Source organism: Tupaia chinensis, unplaced genomic scaffold, assembly GCF_000334495.1.
Source record: "Tupaia chinensis unplaced genomic scaffold, TupChi_1.0 Scaffold000208_1, whole genome shotgun sequence".
NCBI lineage: Eukaryota > Metazoa > Chordata > Mammalia > Scandentia > Tupaiidae > Tupaia > Tupaia belangeri.
In genome coordinates this window covers 3,407,568-3,417,590 of record NW_006159683.1, presented here as the reverse complement: position 1 = coordinate 3,417,590, position 10,023 = coordinate 3,407,568, and the positions used below count along the sequence as shown (strand labels likewise).

The following is a 10,023-nucleotide window of genomic DNA, read 5'->3' as shown; positions in this document are numbered from 1 at the left end:
AAAAAAAAAAAAAGGTAATGTATTACTATAGAAATCCAACAAAAACAGGAAAAGGAATAAAGTAAATCACCATAAGGCCACCACTGACAGACTACTAATATTTTAGTATGATAACTTTCCAGTTGTCATTTACTTAGCTATTTACTTCCTCTTAAAAAAAAAAAAAATCTAAAACAACACATGTTTGCGGCCGTCACGATAATGGCACACAAATAGAAGCACTGTTTGTAAGGCTGGAAGCCAGGGTTCAATTCACAGGCCAATGTAAATATGCCAGGTATGGCTGTGTATGCCTGTAATTCTAGCTAGTTGGAAAGCTTGGTGGGACAGGAAGATCAAGGCAGTCAGACTCTTTCAAAAAAATGCTCTGTCTCCTTCCTTTTCCCTCATAAAGGAGAAAAAAAAAGAACCCACGTAGGAAGGTTCCAGGCTCACATCTGAAGACCTCCATGAATATAACAGGCACACAAGTGCCTACGATCTGGGGATAGTTGAGGCTGAGGGTGGATCATGGGACGAAGACCCTATCCAGGGTGCTATCTCTGGTGCTGTCTCTGTCTTTCTCTCTCTGGGGTGCTGTATCTGTCTTTCTCTCTCATCAAAATAAACTAAAAAGAAAACATATTTGAAGCACATCATATGTACAAGTTATAATTATCTTGGTTATTTTCTATTTTTTTTTAAGTGAGATTTTTTACTGTAGGGCCCATACTCTCACCAGAGAGACAGAAAGTGAGAAATCGCCTCCCGGGGAGATGGCCAGACTGCAATCCCTTCTCTTCCATTCTCCTCTTGGGACTTTGGGCAAGCACGCGCATGCATCCAGCCTAAGTTTTAAGCCACTGGGTCTGAGATGAGAACCACAGTCAACTACGTGGGAGTCCAAGGACATAACCACTACACCAACTGTTGGTCCTGGTTATTTTCTCTTCAATATGGTATCTATGACACAGGTTTTTATACTGCCCATCATAACTGAACCATTTAGTCCACAATTCTGAGTACCTACATTGTGTCTGGCACAGTGGCTAGGCAATGCGTACGCAAAGGTAAAGTCAATCATTACCCTACCACTAGTCAAAGACTGCATTCAAACACCAACCAAGGAACCCAAAATTAGTAGGTTTTTTTTAGAGAAATTTTTGCTATAGGGCAGGTATGCTCACTAAAGAGAGAGAAAAAGTAAGAAATCACACCCTCCCCAGGGGATGGGGGGAATGGCCACACTGCAATCCTTTCTCCTCCATTCTCCTCTCAGAATTTTGGACACACAAACCTGGCGTGAGTTTCAAGTCACCAGGTCTGGGACTCAAATGGTAGTCAGCCATGTGGCAGTCCAGTACCCACCACCTGCTGGCCTCCACCCAAAAGTATTCACAACCTATAATGAGTTTAATGAAACAAATAGTATGTCAGGAAAAGTGTAACAAGAAGAGATCTACTTTTCTGAATGGCTGAGCCTCTGTGAGAGATACGTTTAAGCAAAAATAGAAAATGAGGATCTGGTCTTAGAGGGTTCAGGCAGAAAAGTGCCTTGCAAAAAATTACAATTTAGCAAATGGCTTTAAGGCAAGAGGGGGTTTGACTTGCCTAAACAACTAATCATTGCAGCTAAAACAGTGAAGTAGGGGACCTTGCAGGTCAAGGGAAAAATGTCGATTTTATCTGAAGGCCATTTTTATTTTTTTTAAAGAGGATTTTGCCGCAAGGCATATGTGCTTGCCACAGAGAGAGACAGAAACAGTGAGAGGGAAACTGAGAAACCACCCCCCTACCACCCCCAGAGGGATGGCCATGCCACAATCCCTTCTCCTCTACTGTCCTCCTGGGATCCTGGCACTCAAGCACAAGCACCCAGCATGATTTTCAAGCCACTGGGTCTGAGACTCAAATCACAGTCGACCACACAGGAGTCCAGGGATGTAAACAAAAAAAAAATTGGGCATGTCCCTTCACCAGAGACGTGTGTGTGTGTGTGTGTGTGTGTGTGTGTGTGTGTGTTGGCTGGGCTGGAGAAACTAACCCCCTAGTGCAGATGGCCACACAACAATCCCTTCTCCTCTAATCTCTCAGGATTTTGGGCAGATGCACACACACATAGCCTGGTATGATTGTCAAGCTGCCAGGTCCAGGTTTTGAACCATGTAATTGGCGACATGGGATCTAGTGCGTTAACCTCCATGCCACCTACTGGCCCCCTGAAAGTCAAATTTATCTTTGCCAATCTGGGACCTCCTTTCCATAGTTATTAGTCATTTGCATTTACTGTAGGAAATTTCTGTGCATACTTTTTGCAATTTTTGCCATTGAATTTTTAAATTTTCTGACTTATTTTTGGAAAACATTTACGTAATAAAAGTCACTGTCGTATTTGAAATGACTACCTTTCCAAATATGTGATTTTTGTTTTACTTATCTCTTAAACGCATGTGAAATTAATTTTGACATAAGGCACAGATACAACTTGACTTTTTTCTTTTCAAATAGCTACCCATTGTCCCACCAGGTCATCAGGAAAGTAACAGCACATTCTGCACAGAAAGACGTGCCGTGACTTTCCAGTCAATCCAATAGCTCCATGTACTTAGCTAGGCATGCTCAGCCACTGTCGCCCTCTCCTCTCATGTGTAAGTCTAGTCTGGTTTATCGCTTGTATTTCTCTAGTCTGCACTCTTTTTGCCTAAATCATGTAGTTTTAGCTATTATGAATTCTGATCAACCAAAGCCTCTTTTATTTTCTTTTTTCTGGAAAAAAAGTTATATTTTTAACCTCTCCTTCATTTCTTTTTATTTATTTATTTAGTTTTTAGGAGAGGTTTTTGCTATAGGGCACTGCACTTGCCAGAAAGACAGAGAGAGACAGAGACAAAAAGCAAGAAATCACCCTCCCAGGGGGATGGCCACACCGCAGTCCCTTCTCCTCCATTCTCCTCTCGGGATCCACATACACACACACCCGGCATGAGTTTAGGCCACCAAGTCTGGGACTCGAACCGTGGTCAAGTACATTGGAGTCCAGAGACAAAGCCATTACACCTGCTGCTGTTCCCTCTCTTTCATTTCTAGGATGCTATTTACTTTCTGTTTTAAAACTAGTTGGGGGGCCAGAAGGTGGCAGCGTGGTGGTTAAGTACACTAGACTCCCACATGGCTGACCACAGTTTAGAGTCCCAGGCCTGGAGGCTTGCTTTCTCACTTTCTCTCTCTCTCACTCTGTCCTCTTTGGTAAAATAAAAATAAAAATAAATAAATAAATAAAACTAACTGGAATGGAGCCAGCAGGTGGCATGGTGGTTAACGTGCTGACCTCCCACATGGCCTACTATAGTTCAAGTCCTGGACTTGGTGGCTTGAAAATAATGCAGGGCTAGTGTTCATGCATGTCCAAAATCTCGAGAGGAGAATGGAAGAGAAGGGACTGTGGTGCAGTCATCTCCCTGAGGGGTGATTTCTCCCTTTCCTCTCATTGTCTCTCTCTGGTGAGTGCATGCACCCTATGGCAAAAACCTTAAAATAAAAATACCCTCATTGGTAAGTTTTGTTATTTATCAAAAACGAGTAATAAATTAAGTGTTACAGTGACTAAGAATAAGGCTGAGAGAGAGTCCCCGTTATCTTGATAATAGAGAGCTGGCTATAAACTCTAGTAAGGCACAGCAAACTGCTTGCTCCAGTCAGCAATAAAAAATAAAAAGGCTGCTAAGAGACTGGCAGATGAAATAAGGGTTACATTGTTGGACTCCCATGTAGTCGACCGTGGTTCAAGTCCTGGACCTGATGGCTTAAAACTTGTGCCGAGCATGTGTGGGTGCCTGCCAAAATCTTGAGAGGAGAATGGAGAAGGGACTACAGCATGACCATCTCCCCCCAGAGATGATTTCTCACTTTCTGTCTCTCACTGTCTCTCTGGCAAGTGCATGCGCCCTATAGCAAAAAAATCTCTCTTAAAAAAAATTGTTGCCAAGTATGCAATTACTAAACCAAATAAAATCCTGTAAAAACAAGAATGAAGAACTCAGAAATTTAGCCACTGCACCAAAAAAAAGAACAATTTTATAACGCCTAAAAAAAAAAATTCATTAGAGAAATCATACCAAAAGGCTGTGTAGTCACAAAAATATTTATATATACCTGTCTCACTAATCGTTCTCCTTCTAGATGAGGTAGATGGTCTAGAAATCGAATTTGAAGATGAGGGTTTCTCTTCCTGTGGCTCTTGCACAGGGTCCTAAGCATCCAAGGAAAGAAAAATAAAATACAATAAATTGTATTATCAGAAAGCTAAAAATTGTTTTATATAGCCTTCTCAATTTTCAAGAAACATTCTGTTAGAATAAGAAACTTAAAGATTACCTTCTGATCACTCCCACCTTCAAGGTGACACTTGTTCTCATTCACAGATAAGCCTGTGTCTGATGATTCTGAGAAGAAAATAAAAACAAAAAATCAAACTAGACAATAAAGGGCTACATAATAGCTATCAGTCTAAACACAAAGCCCTTACACAATTCAACCTTTCAACAAACATTAAGCATGTATTTCCCAGGTGTCATCCCCATGCTAACTACTTTAGGTGTAAATAAGCATTTAACTTTAAAGCAGAAGATCTATAAAAAAGAAATTAGAGTATAAAATACATTTTTTAAAAGTATTATAAAATAAGTTAGCAGAGAGTATAAAACAATAATTATTTGGGAGGGACTGGCAAAGACCTGAGAAGCAAAGAATCAGGAACAATTTTATAATAGAACATAAAAAAGTAGGCTAGGACAGGCCATTCCAGACTGGGTGAACACCTTATAAAAACCAGTCAGAAGCAAGCTAATAGTTCTGTTGCACAGAACTGCAGGAAATTCTTTATTACTAAAATGTAGATAGCGCTGGATTGGAAAGGATCCCATGCATCTGACCAAACAGCCCAAGGATGTCAATGAGCAGCCATCATTCCCTCATTCCCTGCACTCTTCCCAGCTGATACTTCAGTATCTTCCCTCACACAGTGCTGCAGTCATTCACCAAAAAAAAGGTTTTAGTCCAACAAATAAAACTGATTTCTGGGACAGTCAGTGGCACAGTGGTTAGGACGACTAGATGGCATGCGGTCAACTGTGAGGTTCAAGTTCTGGACCCAGAAGCTTGAAAAACACACTGGGCACCTATGGGTCCATCCCAAAATCCCAAGAGGTGAATGGAGAAGGGACTGCAGCATGGTCCTGCCCTCTAGGGGGTGCCTTCTGGCTTTTTCTCTTTCTTCCACAAGCAAGCTCATGCACCCTCGAGTTAAAAAATAAAACTGATTTCTTAGTTCACAGAAAGTATTGCATTTAGAGAACAAAAATGAACACCTAAATTTAAGTAGAAGAGTGACAAAGCATTCTGGTAAAAGAAAAAGCAGAGGCAGGGAAATTAGTGTTAGAAAATGACGCCAGTAATATAAATTAAAAAACAGTAAAGCTTAACCTAAGGGATGGAATAAAAGATCGATTCCAGGGAAATTAAATAGTAAGAACCAGGTCAGTTGATAAGGGCCTAATAGTTAAGATAGCTAGCTCCCTCCTGGCCAAGTGCAGTTCAAATCCTTGAGAAGCATGCCAGGTTCATGTGCCTGTGACTGCAAATTCTGACAAGATGGAGGAATGGAGAAGAGAATGAGGCATGACCACACCCCATTAGGGGGTGCTGTCTCCCTTTCTCTCTCTGGAATGTAGACTCATCCTCTGGCAATTTAAAAAAAAAAAAAAGGCATTTTCTTAAATAAAAATAACAAGACCTGATATCTATCTATATAAAACAAGCATTCCAAAGTCTACCTTGGGTAAACAAATGAGTTTACCAAGAAAGGAACTTTTAAGAAGGTAAACAGACTTGGATGGGAAGATAAACTACGTACAAGTTATTCTGGTAGACAAGTTTAGTTTATAATTAGATGTACAGACCTGAGCTCAAAAGTCATAGTTTTAGGGAACCAGCAGTTAGCGTAATGGCTATGTTGCTGGACTCCCACGTAGTCGACCACAGTTTGCGTCCCGGACCAGGGGGCTTAAAACTCACACCGAGCACGTGTGCATGCGTGCCCAAGACCCTGAGAGGAGAATGGAGGAGAAGGGATTGCGGCATGACCATCCCCCCTGGGGGGTGATTTCTCGCTTTCTGTCTCTCTGTTTCTGTCTGTCTGGCAAGCGCACACGCCCTATAGCGAAAACCTCTCCAAAAAAAAAAAAAAAGTCATAGTTTTAGATTTGGGATATAGGTAATTACTGAAGATCATAGTTGAATACCCATTACTACCTGCTGGAAACATGTCATCTTAATAGTCGAGTAATGCCTGAGCACTGACATTTTGAAAATTAATTTTTTTCTTTATAGTAATGGATAAACCATTAAGCTGATTTTAAGCTATACATACAGATAGGTTATATTAGCAAAATAAAGATGTTACAAAACTGATGCAATAGAAAGGAAATACTGGGAACAAGCAGTTAGCATAATGGCTGTCACTGGACTCCCATGTAGTTGACTGCGGTTCGAGTCCCAGACCTGGTGGCTCAAACTCACACCAGGTGCATGTGCATGCGTGCCCAAGATCCTGAGAGAATGGAAGAGAAGGGATTGCGGCATGTCCATCCCCCGGGGGTAGGGGGAGGTGATTTCTCACTTTCTGTTCTGGAGAGGGCATGCCCCCCAAAGAAAAACCCCCCAAAAAAAAAAAAAAAAAAAAAAAGAGGAAATACTAGGCCAACAGATGGCATGGTGGTTAAGGACGCTGGACTCCCACATGGCCAACCATGGTTAGAGTCCGGACCTGGTGGTTTACTTTCTCACTTTCCCTCTCTATTTCCCACTCTGTCCCTCTCTGGTCAAATTAAAAAATATAAATAAATAATGTTAAATAAAATGATTTTTTTTTTTAAGTAAGCACCAGATATAACAAGGTTAAAAACATTAGTGTATTTGGTACGATCTAGATATCCCCCAAACTCATATTCTTAATCAAGAATGTAAGAACTTTTTTTTTTTTTCAAGAGACTTTTGCTATCAGGCATGGGTGCTCACCGAAGACACAGAAAGAAAACAAGAAATCACCCCTTAGAGGGGATAGCCACGCCACAATTTCTCCTCCTTCAATCTCCTCCTGGGATCTTGGGCATGCATGCATATGCGCCTGTCATGAGTTTCAAGTTGTTGGTCTGGGACTCAAACTGTGGTCGACCATGGGACATTGTGGGAGTCATAACCATTATGCCATCTGCTGGTCCGAAGAACTATCCTCATAATACAACTTAGTTGTATTGTAAAGGTGAAATTTAATCCCTTCATGGTGGTCTAGGGTGGGGCCTTTGTGTGTGATAAGGTCATTATAATGAGCAGAACCCCAATGACTGAGTTCTGGTGGGTTTATAAGAGGAGAAAAGAGACCAGAACAGGTAGAGATTTATGAACACCTCTGCTCAAGATCCTGCCCTCCACCATGTTGTAGCCTTACCAGAAATGGTCCTAGACCTTTTACCTCCAAACTGTGAACTATACAAACCTCTATTTTTAATGTATCACTCAGTTTCAGTGGTATCTGTTGGCAACGCAATATCAACACAATATAGATACTTTGAAATTAATTCTACTAAACTCAAACCTAAAAACAAACAAATCCACAAGTTACTATCTCATTAATATTTTCCTAGTAATCTGCCATAATTTATTTAAATAAATGAATACAGCAGGATACATACTTCAGAAAACTCAAAATACTACTACTGATAACTATAATTTGTCTTTTGCCATCATCTAATTTCACAGCTTTAAAACAATAAAATGTCAAGTCTGTAGCCTAATTGTTTTTAATTCTGGAGTAAGAGGGTGATGGCCTTTTCTGGGTTTACAATGCTAAAACTTTAGAACCGTAAGTATTTAACTCAACACATCTCAACACAGTGTTAAAAAAAACGCTGTGGTTAGAGACAGAGACCCTAAGAATATAGCTAGGGTACAGGCCCACATGGAATAAGTTTGAAGATAAAAGACCAAAAACAAAGGCTTTTTTCCAAACCCCACCACATTCCAGGAAGAAGATAAGATAACCGTTTTTATGACCCCAGGCTTGTAGACTAAGACTCTCCTGACCTTCCGACCTGCTCCAAAATTAGGAGAAATAACCAGGCCCCTCTAGCATGAGACCACCCCACCAACCACCCCACCATGAGAGCACAAGAGAACAAGCCCCGACGAAGCCTCTCCTAAGATAAAAATCCTCCACCCCAGGTCCTCCTCAGCAAACCATTTTCTGGGACCTACTCCTTGCTTGAGAGCTCCGTTCTTCTTCCCTCTCTTAACAAACTCTGCTTGCTATCCCCCGTGTCCATATCTTAATTCTTCACGAGCGTGAGACAAGAACTCCTGTCCTACTCAGGGACTGGGCCTGATCACCCCTGCACTACCCTGTTCCTCTGTCAACTGTACTATGTGCTGTAGGGTGAAAATCTGAACGGGACACAGGAAAGATAATCGGAATATGGACAAGTGGGAGCACAAGGAAATGGTCAAATTCTCCCAAGAACTTAAGTTTCTGAAAGCAGCTCTAAAATGTATTATATTTTCAAAGCTATAAGAATGTATTTTACTGGGACCAGCAATTAGCGTAATGGCTATGTCACTGAACTCCCATGTAGTCGACCACGGTTTGAGTCCCGGACTTGGTGGCTTAAAACTCACGCCAGGCATGTGTGCGTGCGTGTCCAGGATCCCGAGAGGAGCATGGAGGAGAAGGGATAGCTGTGTGGCCATCCCCCCTGGGGGGTGATTTCCCTGGGGGGTGATTTCTCGCTTTCTGTCTCTTTGTCTCTGGTGAGTGCACGCGCCCTATAGCAAAAACCTCTCCAAAAAAAGGAACTGGTGGCTTGCTTTCTCCCTTTCTCTGGTCAAATTAAAGAATAATAATAACATATGGAATTAAATAAATAAATAATTCTTAAAAAATAAAAAAAAAAAACATATTTTATTGTATTTTGGGAGGGCTGCTGGGTTGGAGCCAGCTCCTACTGAGGTAGGAAACAGGGACCCTATAAATATAGAGTACAGGTCCGAAATAAAATCACAAAATGGCTTTTTTAAGACAGAAACAAAACCACCCAGCTGCTTGCTCAGGAGAGACTTCTTGCAGCCCTGGCTCCATGAGCTAGGCAGCATGAGCTACACCTAAAATAAAGGATTTTTCCAGGCCTCACCAAATTCCAGGAAGAGGGTAAGATAATGGTTTTTACAACCCAAAGCTTCTAAACAAACACAAAAAATCTCCTGACCTTCATACCCACTCCAAACTAAAAATAACTAGACCTATCCAGCATGTCCACACCCTCCACGAGAAAAATACATTCACAGCCCCACCTAGAACAAGTCCAGACTAAACCCCTCCTGACCAAAGTAAAAACCCCTCACCTCAGTTCTTCCTTAGCAACCCATTTTCCAGGACCTCTCCCTTTTCCTTAGGAGCTCTCTTTTTCCTTCTTTCTCCTTCAATAAACGCCCCACTTTGTTATACCCACTCTGTGTCCACGTCTCTAATTCTTCCTGAGCGTAGGACAAGCACCCATGTGTCATTAGGCATGCCAGATCTGATCGCCCTGCACCCGTGTTCCTGCATTCTCCATCAGCACGTAAAAGGAGACTGTGTGCCTCTCTGTCCAGCTCCATGTTTGCGACCTAAAAGTGCCAGTGTTCACACTACGGAAATCAGCAACCACTACGAATCAGGGCTTTTCTCATGGAGAGCAGACTGCTAGGCATTTATCAGAGTACCACTGAATAAAATAATCATATGCTTATGTCCCAGAAATATGTGCATCTTTCTGGAACAATTAACTCAGTGCTTTCATCAGATAAACAAAGAGAGATGTGACCCAAAAATAACCAGTTAAGGACTACAATAGGGAAGTAAAATGCCTTTTACCTACATAAATGGTAAACAAAGCACTATTACCCAAAAAAAGGGGGAAAAAAAAAACAAACAAAAACACTCTTTCAAATGGTCCC

General features: G+C 41.5%; 1 protein-coding gene across 5 annotated transcripts in view; it reads right to left on the bottom strand.

Annotated features, from left to right (window-relative positions):
• MDM2 (MDM2 proto-oncogene) overlaps nt 1-10,023 on the bottom strand; it is a 31,534-nt gene that overhangs the window by 11,758 nt on the left and 9,753 nt on the right. For all 5 annotated transcript variants that reach the window (XM_014587380.2, XM_006147291.3, XM_006147292.3 and 2 more), the window contains 2 exons: nt 4,354-4,421; nt 4,132-4,228 (listed from right to left, as the gene is read on the bottom strand). In XM_014587380.2, the coding sequence (XP_014442866.1) occupies nt 4,132-4,228; nt 4,354-4,421 (165 nt within the window). The remainder of the gene's footprint in view (nt 1-4,131; nt 4,229-4,353; nt 4,422-10,023) is intronic.